Source organism: Sarcophilus harrisii, chromosome 5 (assembly GCF_902635505.1).
Source record: "Sarcophilus harrisii chromosome 5, mSarHar1.11, whole genome shotgun sequence".
In the NCBI taxonomy this organism is placed as follows: domain Eukaryota; kingdom Metazoa; phylum Chordata; class Mammalia; order Dasyuromorphia; family Dasyuridae; genus Sarcophilus; species Sarcophilus harrisii.
Genome location: NC_045430.1, coordinates 53,742,121 through 53,757,180, shown reverse-complemented (window position 1 = coordinate 53,757,180; position 15,060 = coordinate 53,742,121). Strand labels below are relative to the sequence as shown.

Below are 15,060 nucleotides of genomic sequence, written 5' to 3'. Positions count from 1 at the left end.
CCAGTGGAGACAGACAAAGCAGACCCTTGAAACAAAGGAGAAAACCCAAGAAACACTGGATGTTTCCGTTGCTGACTGTGCCCATCACTGAAAGAGCATGGCAGTTAAGGCAACTGACCTATGGACATCAAAACTTGTTAATGAAACTGATGCAGGACTTCAAAACCCTCACAAATCATTGGAATCCCTGAGACATGAAAAGATTATTGGTAGAAGCTGAAAACCTTCAGGAATCATTGGATTCCTGAGACATGATAAGACTGTTGCAAGACTTCAAAAACTTGCAGGGATCATTGGATTCCCTGACATATAAAGTAATGGTTAATAGAGATTGGACTATCTCTTGGCTGCTGAAAGAGATATATGTGTGATTGTTATTTACATACCCTTCTTCTAGGACTTCTGGAAATCTTTTACAATACCATGTTGATTCATATTGTTTGTTATATCACTACTTGCATGTACAATTCATGTTTGTTACACCACATTGAGTCTGCACTGACTGTGGGGAGAGTCATCATTAATAGCTTCTCTATTATTGCTATGTGCTTGTGTAATACCTCCCATGCTGATGGATTTGTGCATACCTGTTTCTAGTAAGACCCTTCAGCCCAGAAACCCGCTAACAATATCTGGCTTGACAACCCACTTCCCTTTGATGTTTTTCATCTCTCTTCCTGAGAAGTCAAGGAAGGCATGATCATCTCCTTTTTAGTGCTTTCATCTCCCTTCCTGAGAAGTCAGGGAGGGTGTGATCACCTCCTTTTTGGGGTTCTTACCTCCCTGAGAAGTCAGGGACAGGGTGTGACCACTTGTTATCTAAAACAAAAGAAAGAAGATGTAGAGGCCTGAAATTTCAAAAAGGTATGCTTGAATCAGACAATACAGCACTTAAGGCCAATTACCTATTCGATGTGAGACAATGGCTCAATATACATATATATAGATGAGATGGTAATGTGATGGCTCTCCTCACCATTAGTGCTTGCTGAATGTTTGGTGTTAAGGTAATTGTGGGCAAGGATTGGAGGGTGGGGGAGAGAAGCCAGAATCATTTGGCAGTAGGACAAGGAGGAGACAGGCTGTAGACTGCAGACTCCAGGATCCAGGAAATATCTTTGGCAAGCCATGTGGCAACTTGCCTGCCTCCTTCACTTCTCCCCCTAAAGACCAAGGACTTTGATTTATCCTGACTCTTGCTGATCCTGAGGCCCTCCAAGGAGCTAAACCATACTTTACACATAGGTAATTCCTAAAGTAAGAATATAGTGAAGCAATACTGAGTATAGCTATCTAGTACCTAGAATAAGATTTCTTAACCTTTTTATTTCATGGAGCCCTCAGGCTGAGTGAAACTTAAGAACCCCTTTTAAGAAGAATGTTTTTAAATACATAAAATACAAAAGAGATTTCATTATACTGAAATACAGGTACCCTGGCTCCCCAAAATTTTTTTTTTAAACTTCATAGTCCAGATTAGGAATGCCTATTCTGTAGAGTGGATCTTAATCTTATATGTTCAAAAGTAAGGCCTTTTATATATCAAAACAAATGCTTTAAACAGAAATGTGAGATATGTACTATACTTTTTCCATTAGTAAAACATGGAAGCTAGGAGGTACCTTACTTAGAGTCAGAAAGATAAATTCAAATCTAGCCTTAGACATTTACTAGTTGTGAGTCAATTAACTTCTATGTGCCTCAGTTTCTTCATTTGCAAAATGAGTAAGATTAACACCTATTTTTAAACATTTCTGTGAGACTAAAATAAGATAGTATCTCACAAGGCATTTTGCAAACCTTTAAGTATTGTATAATGCTGCTTTAGATGGGAATCAGAATTTGAGGTACAAGCTGTCTGTGGTTTTATCCAGACATATCAAACAAATTAGAAGCAACAAGAGACAAAAGTTACTGGGCCTAAAATAGAGCTGGAAGGGACTATTTGAGACCTTTGATTCAACTCTAAGAATTAAGTGGATGGTCCCAGCTAGGACACTAAGTTAAGTCACAGTACAGGAATTAGAACTCAGATCTCCTGACACTTACATGAGCTTTCTTGATTTCTTCCTGCTGTTTAAGGTTTAGAGTTTGGAGATACAAAAGACATAATATTTTATAGTCAACTGAACATTCAACATGCAAATATTTAGCTAAGAGTTCAGTAAATTCTGACAACTCATTTTAATTTGGGTAGTACCCTCAGCATAAGGAAAAAAGCAAAGAATCTGGAATCATGAGTCTTGATTTCTTTATCTGTTTCTTTAGTTTTACTATAAACTTTAATTTGAGTTTCTACTTTCTCACCCACCAAAATGTCAGAGATGGACTACAAATTCTCTTAAGATTCTTTCCAATTCTAAAAGTCTGTGATAAAATGCTTCATCAGAATAGTATAATCCATAGTTCTATGTAAATGAAAATAAATATTAATTTTAAAATATATGTATTTAATATCTTTCCTGACACAAGTCTCATAGATGGAACTTTAGCAAGAAAGATTGGCTCAGCTTAATGGATTCCACTGTGATAAGAAAAGGATACTGCCTCAAGTCTCTATTCTGAGCTTCCAGACATTGTTCCTGGAAGTTCAAAAGGTCATAATACATGCAGAATCTAAGCTGGGCAGGAAGCGGCTGTTTTGACTAGCTGGCAGGTATCCTTATCTTACCTTCTCCCTTCTATTACTGGTTTCCAAACATGCATGTGCTTATCTTTTCCTGCTTTCTGTAAAATTCCATTTTTCTGTGCTGTTTATGTATCCAAATTTTACATAAGGTGGCTAAAATTAACATTGATTGCGCTGAGTTTTTCTTTCATAGAGATAAGCCTCTGCTCTAAAAATAAAAATAAATAAAATCTGCAGATAATTATTTCTGCATTGCTGATTAGGAACTACTGATGGATTCTTAGCTAATTTATATCAAAAAACTTCAAAATAAAAAGAACAGATTTTCACATTCATATTATATTATCATCTATTTCATCAATTCTATACTGTAGAAAGTATATCGATCACATTTTTTTTAGTAACTGCTAACAATAACCAATTAGTAACCTCTAAATGTCAATTCATAGATGAGGTTTAATAAAGGAATTCCGTTCTTTCCAGAACTTCCCCAAAGCTGTCCTACTAGCAGAACTTATATATTATCAGTTTTCTTTAAAATGATTGATATATTGAGAGGCCCTAAAGTAACAAATCAATCTAAAAATTACCATGAGATATTTATGTTAATACTGCTCCCTCACTACTAAACTTAAAAAGACATTTAATTAATTGAGAGTAATTATAAAAATTATTCCTTATTTTTATTGTCTTCAAAGAATAGTAGAATTCTTACTTGCCTATCATAAACAAACGTTAAAATATTAGCTCCCAAAAGACTTATTAACATTTCATTCACTTACTTGATGGCCCATGGACATCTTTGGCATCACCAACATGCTTTTAGTGTAGTGTAATTGAGCAGCAAACAAATATAGTCCACACCAGGAAAAAGCAATATGCATCAGGATAGAACAGTGAAAGAAAAGGAAAACAGAAATAGTTTTAGTTGTTTTTTTTTTTAATCAAGTAGAAAAGCACATGCATATCACTTCTAATAAACATGATGTTAAGTAAAAAGAACTTTTAAGGATTTTTTTTTAATTCAACATACATCTGTCTCCCCAAAAGATCATCATATTTTTGGCAGTATTCTCTCATTCATTTATTTATTTAATTATTTTGAAGAGAAATTTACTGAGGAGATAGGGTAGTTAAGGTATTTCTCTTTAGAAAAACTGCTAAAAGTTTTAAACTAATGGAAATGACAATATATGGACTTAAAAATGCTATGTTGTACATTTATTTTTAACAGCAAATAACAATTGGTTAAATGTTCATTATAGTTAAAGAAATTGATAATTATTATTAATTTATACATCAGCATTCTTTAAAATATCTAAGAGTAATAATTCTCTGTTTAATGATTATTTTTGCATATGACCAAAAACAATACCACTTGAAAATATTACTCTAGGTACCAGTTTAGATAACAAGTTTATTTTCAACATTTTACTTTTTTTGCAAAGACACAAATTTCACATGGCAACAAAAATAAAAGTGTATGTCAGTTTACTTAAACTTTTTTTTTAATATTCTACCATTTGCCCTGTATAAAGCTGTAGGTAATTTTTGTATAGATTTAAATAAAATTACTGATCTTGAAGAGCCTAATATTTAAAAAAGACAAAATAAAAGCATAAATAAATGTGGACCATTACATGGACATATTGTTTAAAGTTTCATGGAATGTTACCTTCAGGCTGTACCAGATATTTAGCTACATTAGTATTCCTTTAAAGGTACAAAACAATACATATATTGGATTTAACATATATTTTAACATATTTAACATGTATTGAACTATCTGCCACCCAATGGAGGGGTGAGAATGGAAAGTTTTATAAGAGTCAATGTTGAAAAATTACCCATGCATATGTTTTATAAATAAAAGCTAATAAAATTTTTAAAAATCAGATAAAAAATATTAAAAAGGTACAAAACAAAATTCATAGTATAGAGTAATACAGAAAAAAGAATCAAGAAAACAAGACAATTATAAGACACAAGTTTATTTTAAAAGCCTTGATGGGAAATTATGGCTACATCAGTAGAGAGAATGAAGAAAATCTAAGATTTTTTTTACTTTTATTAGCTTTTGCCTCTCAGAAAAATGTTTTTACCTCTTATTTCCCAATGTAGGGGCTACTTCAAAAACCTTAAAATTATATCCTGTTGTATCCTTACAAATATTTCTTCTAAATTTTTTTATACATTATCCACTACATGAATCAATAATTTTTTATTTTAATTTTAATTAATCACTAATTTTTACCAACCACCAGAGACCATATCCCTACCCTAAGCCTTGTTCACCAGACTGGTGAGTGCCTGTCCCAAATTACTATCTCAATAAAATTCCAACAAAGACTCACTAATCTTTATCCACTCCTCCATAGCCTCTCGTCAGCAATAAACTTTTCTCCCTACCCTTCCATAAAAAAAAAAAAAAAAAATTAACTTTACAGAGAAATTAACTAAAGAGACCCCATTTATCAGTCCAAATAACTCCTGCTTCGGTCCATTAATTCCCTTTCACATTAGAATGTATAAGCTCCTGGAGGGCAGGGACTATCAGACTTTTTGCATTTGTGTCCCCAGCACAGACATTAACATATAACAGTTATTTAATATTTTTTCTTTTGTAGAGAAAATAGAACAAAGAAAACTAAATTGGAAAACGTGATTCTAGATCAAAACATTGCTTAGAGAATTCAGAAAGCTCATTCCTATATATTAATACTTTTCTAAGGAAGAATGGAGAGAAAGTAGTTATTCCCAGCACCAAAAAAATACTGAAAAAGAATAAAAAATTAACTATATCTTGTTAAAGACCAATTACAAATACACACACACACACACACAATCATTGCTTTTTTATATCAGCCATAATTGGATTCTTTAAAGACTATATTATTCCATGTTTTACAGACCAACTTCATGATAGGAAAATGAAAAGGCAATTTAAAATACTGGCATATTTGTAAAATATATATGGGGCAAAAAAAACAAACAAAAAAAAAAACTGAAGAACACGAGCAGCACTTCCAAGCCAAAAAGACTCAATGCCAGAAATTGTACCAATTTGGAGTTTTAAATTTCTGTCACCATAATTTACAATGAAGCTATTTGAGAATAAGAAACTTCTCCATATGATATAACGTAATATTACTGCTTTTGCATACTAATAGTTTGGTGACAAAAAGAAACAGAAAAAAGTTTTTATTTCTGAAAAATACAAAAGATGATGGTGTAAAGAAATGGTTTTCAGAGAAACAATGTTTAAAACTGGCTCTGATTTGAGGCACTTGAAAGCCACTGAACCTGGCTGATAATTAACAGAGAGGTCAAAGAGAAGAACTGAAGACACATAAGGGGTGGAAAAACCAGTTTTCTCAGAATAAAGTGAAGAAACTGGCACAGGAAGAGGCATCAGAGAGAAAAGCTTCAGATAATATAAAGGACAAACTCTGGAGAAGTATACTTAAAAGAAGTATATTTGAAATAAGGTGTTAACTCAGTGGAATTGATGAGGCAATGGTTAGCTAGTTTACATATACTTAGTACTTAGCATGGTAATGTAATAGTTCTACAATTAATATAATTAATAGGATATTTAAACTGAGGACAAAGTCAGCCACAGACATTCTTTGACTATCCTGGTGGTGGCCTCCTCCTGCCTGCACTATGGAGGAGACTGGGTAAGACTATGAGTAAGTGTTAGAGACAATAAAGACTTTGGACTTTATTCCCGACTATTCTTGTGGTGAGAATTGCTGAGACCAAAGCTGGTCCCAAGGCCCTCTAAAATGCTAGCCTGGACATTAAAAGATGCTAGTTAGCAGCATAAACAATGAAACCCACTTTGACTTGGCATTACTTACACCCTAAGAGTGATGAAACCTCTCAAAAGGGCTTGTAGCTCTTTGCTACAATCTCTAGAGGAAAAGGAAAAATGAGGAAACCAGGCTTTTTAGCTGATCTGCTGATGGATCAGCTGGCTGGTGAAACTGGACAACAAAGAATCCTTATGATTTAAAAACAACTAGCTGAACTTGTCTGAAATGAATTTTGCATTTCTCTGGTTAAACAGAACTGATAGCTAACACAAGAGCAGTTAACTATTAGATGGCAAAAATGTGGCCCATTACTGAATACTGCTGGCAAAATAAATAAATTAATGAATAAATACATAAAGCTTCCCTGTTTCCTGACAACTATCTTCATAAAGGATGCCCTAAATTTGTACACACAGAAGTGGGAGTGGAATTCCTGGCATTGAGATCACAATGGGCAAGAAATAAAATAGAAAAAGGAAGAGGAGGGGACAACTAGATGGTCAATGGATAGAGTAATATTACCTTGGAGTCAAAAGGACCTCAGGCATTTACTAGCTGTGTGACCCTGAGCAAGTCACTTAACCCCAATTACCTGATACAAAAAAAGTCCTAGAAAATGGAGGAGGAGAAACATCTAAACACAGAAAGGAGGAGAAATTAAAAGAGACCACAAAGTAAGGATAGAAAAGAACTGAATCAAGTTGACGACAAGAAAGTAAAGAATTTAAGAGAAAGTTTAGATTCAACAGCATTAAAAAAAATATGCAGAACTACACAAAGGATAAAGACTTAAATTCTTTAAGACTACTGTATTTATATTTTATTCAATAAAATTACTTACATAAGTTGTTACTGTTCCTTTCAAAATTATTAGCAACAGAATGTATTCATGTTTAGAAAACATGAATAATATTAAAATACTAACAGCCCGAACCAATAATTTCCATTAAGTCCCCTTTACATAATAAAACACAAAAAATCATTAGCAATTACAATATTAAAAACCCTCAACAAATCTAAAATCAAAGCCATCATACAAATCTTCTAGGGATTTTTCTTAACACCGAGCATTTTTATTAAATTAATGTGAAATAAAAATGAAATTAACTGTAGCTCCATATCAAAATAAATCAATGCCATTTGAATTCTAAAATATTCAAGACATGAATATAGGTCCGTATATATTTTTTGTTGCTATATAGAAATAACCCTTAAGATCTCAACCTAATTTGTATACTTATTCATTTGATTTTGTATCCTAGTTTTTCACAAATTTCCTCAGCAATAACAATGAAAAGCTATTAAAGGTTGATGGTGTTATGCCACAGTTTCCCTAAATTATTCTGCCTCAATAACCCGAGCTGCAACCCTCCCTCCCCCCTTCCTATTAGGACTGATACAATTTAGGACTGGCTACTCTAGGGTCATAAACCATAAATGTTTAATCTCAGATAAGGGGGAGTTCAGACATCCTAGCTCCTAAGTCCTCCTAAATTATCAGAACTTATGGTCCATCCCCCAACCTGTCAAAACTGAATTGATGGTCCCTTCCTGAAAATTCCTGCACTCACCAGTGTTTGGACTCTACCCCTTCCCTTTGTCTCCTCTGATCTCTAGAGCCATATAAAAATCATTGGAATCTCACATGTGATGCTGAATTCTTTGACACAAAAGTTTAATTCAGCTTGGGGAGAATAATGGATTCTCATCTGGCCCCCAGAAAATCTCTCCCTCTTAAAAATTCAAATAAAATGTTAAAAACTCTCTAATCTCTATCTTGCCTCAGTTTCTCCAGCATTACAATGGTATGGTTATTGTCCCAATACAGTTTCTTCACTCATGAAGTTAATTCAGAAAGAAGCCTGTTGGAATTCATTTGTTATAGCCAAGATGAGAACTGAAGGAAAAAAAAAAAAAAAAAAGCCTTATAGAAAACATCTTTTAGAAACTGTCCATTCATGGTTCACTTTGATCCTTAAATTTATAATTTTATTTTACACCTGAAGTCTATAGTAATATTAGTTTATACTTCTATACAACTGTTCTAAAACTCTTCTTGTAGTCTTTTTTGTTTTCTTTCCCTACAATCAATGAAGAAACACTAACAATTAGTTTTATAAGAGGTCATTTAAAAGTACATACTTAACTCTGAACACCTTCACAGACTATGCTTAGAAGGTGAACCCATCAAGGTCATTTTCCACTATGCTATTTGAAATGGAGAAGACAATCCGATTTCCACTTATTGGTATGGGGAATATAATCAAAATAATACTTCCTCTGAAAAAGTCAAGTCTATCTTATTGTTCCTTTGCATCCTTGTGATTTTAGAGACTAAAATAAAACTTTACTGGCCACTATACCTCTAAATGTATTTTGTTATCTCCTTTTTTTGAATCTAAGTTCCTTGAGAGAAAGGACTATGTCTTACTTTTGAAGTAGGTGCCTTCCCCTCCCCCAATTAGGTTATCCCCATCCAGTTACCTCCCCCATTATGTAATTGTTCTTGTTATCCTATAAAAAAGCTTGCTCTCTGATACTTAGTGCTGGATTCTTTGAGATGATAGTCTCGTCCAGCCCTGGAACCAAGATCTATTTGTTCCCAGTATATCTCTACATTTAATAAACCATTAAATTGGTCTCTAACCTCTGTCTTGCTCAGTTTCTCCAGCATTACACAGCTTGCATATATACAAGAAAAGAAGGCCAAGAAAAGAACGTTTTGTTATACCCACAGTTAGAAGCATGAAAATTAAGAATGAAAAGTTATAAGGAAAAGAGAACATTGTCAGAAAAATCCACAGAACAGAGTATATCCATGAAAAGAGGATAGTTAACAATGTTCATTGTCACATTAAGGTCAAGAATTAAGACTGAGAAAAAGTTATCAGACTTGGCAATTGGGAGATTACTAGTAACTTTTCTAGAGAAAGCAGTTTCCATTGCATTTTGAACATGGAAACCAAGGAACAAAAATTTAGAAGTGAGAAAAGAGGACATGAAAGCAAATGAAAACAGTTTTTGGTCTTCTGTCTCAATTGTGCCAAAAGCCAGACAGGTAATAAATTGAATTCTGATGGACAATGGAAGAAAAAGAATTCCATACCTACATTAAAAAGTTCATAAACAGACCCTTATCTGTTAAATTCCTGAGGGATATTCTGATTCTACTTTTCAATTTATACCTTCAGAATCTAACACACTGGACATTTCATAAATGAATAATTTTTTATACTGTATTTTTCCCCAATTACATATAAAAATAAATGGTAATGTATTTTTTAAAGGCCTGAGTTTCAAATTCTAACCTTCCTGTCCCTTCCCTCTCTAAGCAATCTGATACAGATTATACATGTACAATAACGCAAAATGTTTTCATGTTAAAAATTTTGTGTAAGAAAACTCAATTTTTTTAAAGTGAAAAATAGTATGCTGCAGTTTGTATTTAGAGACCATCAGTTCTTTTCCTGGAAATAGATAGCATTTTTCATCATAGATCTTTCAGTTTTGTCTCAGATCACTATATTGTTGAGAAAGGCTAAGTCATTCATAGTTGTTCATCATAAATACATTTTGCTATTGCTGTGTACAATGTTCTTCCGGTTCTGCTCACTTCATTGCTCAGCAGTTCACAGAAGTCTTTCCACATTTTCTGAAATCCTGCATTTCCTATGTACAGTAATATTCCATTACAATCGTATGCCACACACGAAATAAAAAAATAAACCATGATTATATACCACAACTTCAACCATTCCTCAACTGATTGGCATCCCCACAATTTCTAATACTTAGTCACCAAATAAGTGCTGCTTTAAATAATTTTAGTCAAATAAACTCTTCACCCCACCAATAAAATTCTCTTTGAGATACCCAACTTAAAACATCATTGCTGAATCAAAGAATATGAAGTTTTATAGCCCTTTGGGCATAGTTCCAAATTGTTCTTCAAAATAATTGAAACTCCAACAAGGCAAAAGTATTCCACATTTCCCATAGTCATAATTTCTATCATATTAGCCAATCTGTTAGTTTTGAGGTAGTACCTCAGAATTGTTTCGATTTGCATTTCTCTATAATTAATAACGACAAAACACTTTTTCCCTTAAACTACAGATAAACTGATTTCTTCTGAAATCAGTCTGAAAACTGACTATTCATTTGATTCAGTTCTCTATATATTTCAGAAACTAGGCTTTTATCAGAGAGATTTCCAATAAAAGAATGTTTCCAGTTTTCTGTTCTAATTAAACTTAAGCAAAAACTTAATTTTTTTTAACTAAAATTGTCTATTTCACATTTCATAAATTCTTCCCTTATTCACAGATTTGACAGATAAATTGTCCAAGCTCTCCTAATTTACTTTTTGGTTATCATCCTTTGTGTCTAAATAATCTAGTCATTCTGGACTTACTTTGATATTTCAATGTGAGATGTTGATCTATAGCTAATTTCTATTATTGCATTTACCACTATCATTTACCCAGAAGTTTGTCAATGAATTTTTATCCTAAAGCCTTAGAGTTTTTGGTTTGTAAATAATGAATAATAACTAGTTATTACTACAATGCATTGTGTACCTATTCTATTCCACCTATTCAAAACTCTTTCTTAGCCAGAAACAGACTGTTTTGAGGATTACTGCTTTGCTAGCCTACCATCTTACATATTTATTTCCATGAATTTCCTAGATATTCTTGACTTTTTCTGTTCCAGATAAATTTTGCAATTATTTTTTTTTCCTAGATATTTTAAAATATTTTTGGTAGTTCAGCTGACTGACTCATTGAATGAGTAGATTGGCAGACTGGTAGAATTGTCATTTTTATTATATTGGATCAGCCTACCTATGGGCAGGTTAGACCTGACATTGGTTTTGTCTTGGGATGTAAACTCCCAAGTATTTTATACTGTCTACAATTATTTCAAATTAAATTTCTCCTTTTAGTTCTTCTTGCTAGACTTTGCTGGTAATATGAAGAATTAATAATTTATGTGAGACTTTTTTATATCTAACTTTGTTAAAGTTGTTAATTACTTCAACTAGCTGTTTAGTTGATTCTCTAAGTAAACCATCCTATCATCTACAAAATCTGATAGTTTTGTTCTTTCATTGCCTATACTTATTTCAATTTCTTTTTCTTCTCCTTTTTGCTATATTTATTAGTATATTGAATAACTGTGATGAAAGCAGACATCCTTGAAAGCTTCACTCCCTAATATTATTCAGAAGTCTAGCTTATCTCCATTACAGACATTTGTTGATAGTTTCAGATAGGTTACTTATCATTATTCTATACCCTCTAGTATTTTTAATAGGAATAAGTATTGTATTTTGTCAAAGACTTTTTCTGCATCTCTTAAAATAATTATATAATTTGTTGATTTAGTTACTGATATGCAATTATGCTAATAGTTTTCTTTATGTTGAACTAGCCCTGTATTCCTGGTATAAATCCCATATGGTATACCATATTTGTGATATATTGTTAGTGTTTGATTTAAAATCTTTTGCATCAAAGTTCATTAAGGAAATTGGTCTATAGTTTTCTTTCTCTGTTTTGGTTCTTTCTGGTTTAGAATCAGCCCCATATAATGTCTTAAACGGATCTAGTAGAACTTTGCTTTTTTTTTTTTAATCAGTTTTTATAGTATTGGGATCAATCTTTAAATGTTTGATCAAAGTGGTTTGTGAGGCCACTTTATCTGAGTTCTTCCTGACATCCCTCAGATCAATACCAAATCAAACCTCTGAACTGGTTTTCAAGTGACAGAAACCACAAATATTTTCAGTGAAACAAATTTCCAGCAGAAGATATTTTGGAAGATATTCATGCACAGAGGAGTATCCCAAGCGCAGGCACAGGAACCCAGGGTGGTGTGATGTTCAAGCACCAGGGAATCTAAAGAGGCTCTTAGTCATAATACAGCAGCATTGGCTACTCTGTCCTGACTACAGGCCAGTAGATCAATAGACTAGCTGAACCAACACTAGTAAATCCAACACAAATACAAAAGGCATAAATAAATAGTGAGCCTCTGAACACTAGAATAAGGTGGGACATCATCAGGCCCATTCAGCACCGGAAATCAGCAGCACCAACCCAGGGCAGTTGCTGTCACCTATAGAGAAAGCTTGGGACATTCTCCCCTCTGCCCTAAGAAGAGACCTGAACCTTTAAAAAAATGAGCATAAAAATAAAAAGAACTCTGACCATAGACAGTTTCTATGGAGAAAAAAAAACAGACTTCAAAACCTAAGGACACTAAAAGCAAGTCATCTCCAGATGAAGCCTCAAAGGGTTATTTGAGTTGGTTCCCATCTCACAAGGCTCTCCTGGAAGAATTCAAAAAGGATTGTAAAAGACAGTTAAAAGAAAAATAGGGGAAGGTATAATATTCTTAGTTCGGTTTTCTGGAGGTCTTGGAGCAGCCTTGTTTCAGTAGAGTAATCACCACAAGAATAGCCAGGGGTTAAAGTCTTTATTATTTCTTTCAAAATCCTGTCTCCTTTCCTGGGGCCTGGTTAGCTTTCTTAAAGGCCCTCCAGGAGTCTTGGTTTCAGTGGAGAAAATGCAGGAGGGACAGCCCTGCCACCACAGGGTGTGAGATGGAATGAATGAATCAATAGTCCAAGGGCTTGAGGGAGGTGATGGTCAGAAGCAAAATACTGAAGAGGAGGGAAATGGAAAAAGAAAAGAGCAAAGTATAACTTGAGGAAAATGAGATGGCAGGAAACACAGAATTAATTATTTTAACTGTGAATGGAATGAGCTCTCTCATAAAACAGAAGCAGATAGCAGACTAGATTAAAAGCCATAATTTTACAATATGTTGTTTAAAAGTAACACATTTAAAGCAGAATGATATATACAGAGTAAAGGTAAAAAGCTGGAGCAAAATGCATTATGTTAGTTGTAGTTAAAAAAAAAAAAAAAGCAGGAGTAACAATCCTGACCTCAGATCAAGCAAAAGCAAAAATAGATCTAATTAAAAGAGATAAGGAAGGAAACTATATCATGCTAAGTAAGATACTACAGATAATGAAGTAATATCAATACTAAATATGTATGTACCAAGTGGTATAGTGTTATGGGCCAGAACTTGAGTTTTTAAGCTTTCTTGAGAAAAATAGCCCGGGCCCCAGGCAAGGAAACTAGACTTTGAAGAAGATAATAAAAATAATAAAAGGTAATAAAGAATATGGACTTTAACACCTGGCTATGCTTCAGTTAAAATGCAGGCTGGTCCAGAGACTTCCAGAAAACCAACCAGAACATTACAGTACAGCATCTAATTCCCAGAAGAGAAGTTTAAAACGCTGTAAGAATTAGACAACTAAACTACACTAGTGGGGAATTTCAATCTTACTCTCTTTAGAAATAGATAAATCAAACCACAAAATAAATAAGAAAGAAGTTAAAGAGGTAAAGAGAATTTTAGAAAAGTTAGGTATGATACATCTTCAAAGAAAGAGAGAGAGAAAGAAAGGGGTATACTTTTTTTCAGCAGTACATGGAACCTACCAAAAAAAAAAAAAAAAAAAAAAGACCATGAGGGCATAAAAATCTCAAAATGAAATGTAGAAAGGCAGAAATAGTAAATTCATCTTTTCCAGATCATGTATGCAATAAAAATTACACATAAAAAAGGATCAGGGAAAAACAGACCAAAAATTAATTAGAAATCTTATCCTAATGAATGAGTGAGTGAAACAACAAATCACACACAATTGATAATTTCATTCAAAAGAATGACAGTTATGAGAAATGAGACCAAAATGTATAGGATACTACAAAAGCAGTAGCGCAGAAGTTTTATATCTCTAGATGCTTATTTGCATAAAAGTGAGAAAGAGAAGATTGTTTAGTGAATTGGAATGCAACTAAAAAAAAACTAGAAAAAGTACAAATTAAAAACCCACAATTAAATACAAAATTTGAAATTCTCAAAATAAAAGGAGATGGATAAAAGTGGAAGTAAAAAAATATTGAATTCTAATAAACAAAACTAAGAGCTGGTTTTATGAAAAAACCAACAAAATTGTTTATACCTTAATTTGATTAGAAAAATCAAAGAAAAAAATCAAAAATAAAAAGGGTGAACTTTTCACCAATAAAGAGGAAATTAGAGCAATGATTAGAGGTATTTTGCCCAACTGTATGCGAATAAATATGATAATCTAAGTGAAATGGATGAACATTTTACAAAAACAGATTATTCAGATTAACAGAGGAAATAAATTATTAATCATCCCATTTTAGGAAAAGGAATTCAACAAGCTATTAATCAACTCTCTGCTGACTTATGGGACCCTGCCTAGAGGGAGTACTGAGGCCATCTCGACCTTTGATACACAGTAAGTTTTTCTGCCACTTTGCAGAACCACCCTTGTTGAGCAAGTAGCATTGATTTATCATAGAGGGAACAAGTGAGTCAGAGGGTCACAGCCAGTGGCTACCTTAGCAGGGATGCCTGAATAAGGCTTCTCACCTGTGAGTGAGCTGCTCATTGCTGCATTGACTCTCCTCCCATTGGTAGATACCATGCATATGCAATGTCCATGAGCTGCTTCTCTGAATGGTGACTGAGGATTGTCTACTGTCCATATGC

The 15,060-nt window shown here is 33.3% G+C and overlaps 1 protein-coding gene across 6 annotated transcripts in view; it reads right to left on the bottom strand.

The window, feature by feature from the left end:
- OSBPL8 (oxysterol binding protein like 8) overlaps positions 1-15,060 on the bottom strand; it is a 206,475-nt gene that overhangs the window by 142,116 nt on the left and 49,299 nt on the right. For 5 of the 6 annotated variants that reach the window (XM_031937859.1, XM_031937860.1, XM_031937856.1 and 2 more), the window contains one exon: positions 3,412-3,448. The exons of the other annotated variant lie outside the window; for it this stretch is intronic. Coding sequence is in view for 2 of the 5 variants with exons in the window: in XM_031937856.1 (XP_031793716.1) it covers positions 3,412-3,448 (37 nt within the window). In the remaining 3 variants the exon portion in view is untranslated. The remainder of the gene's footprint in view (positions 1-3,411; positions 3,449-15,060) is intronic. 6 annotated transcript variants of the gene reach the window in all.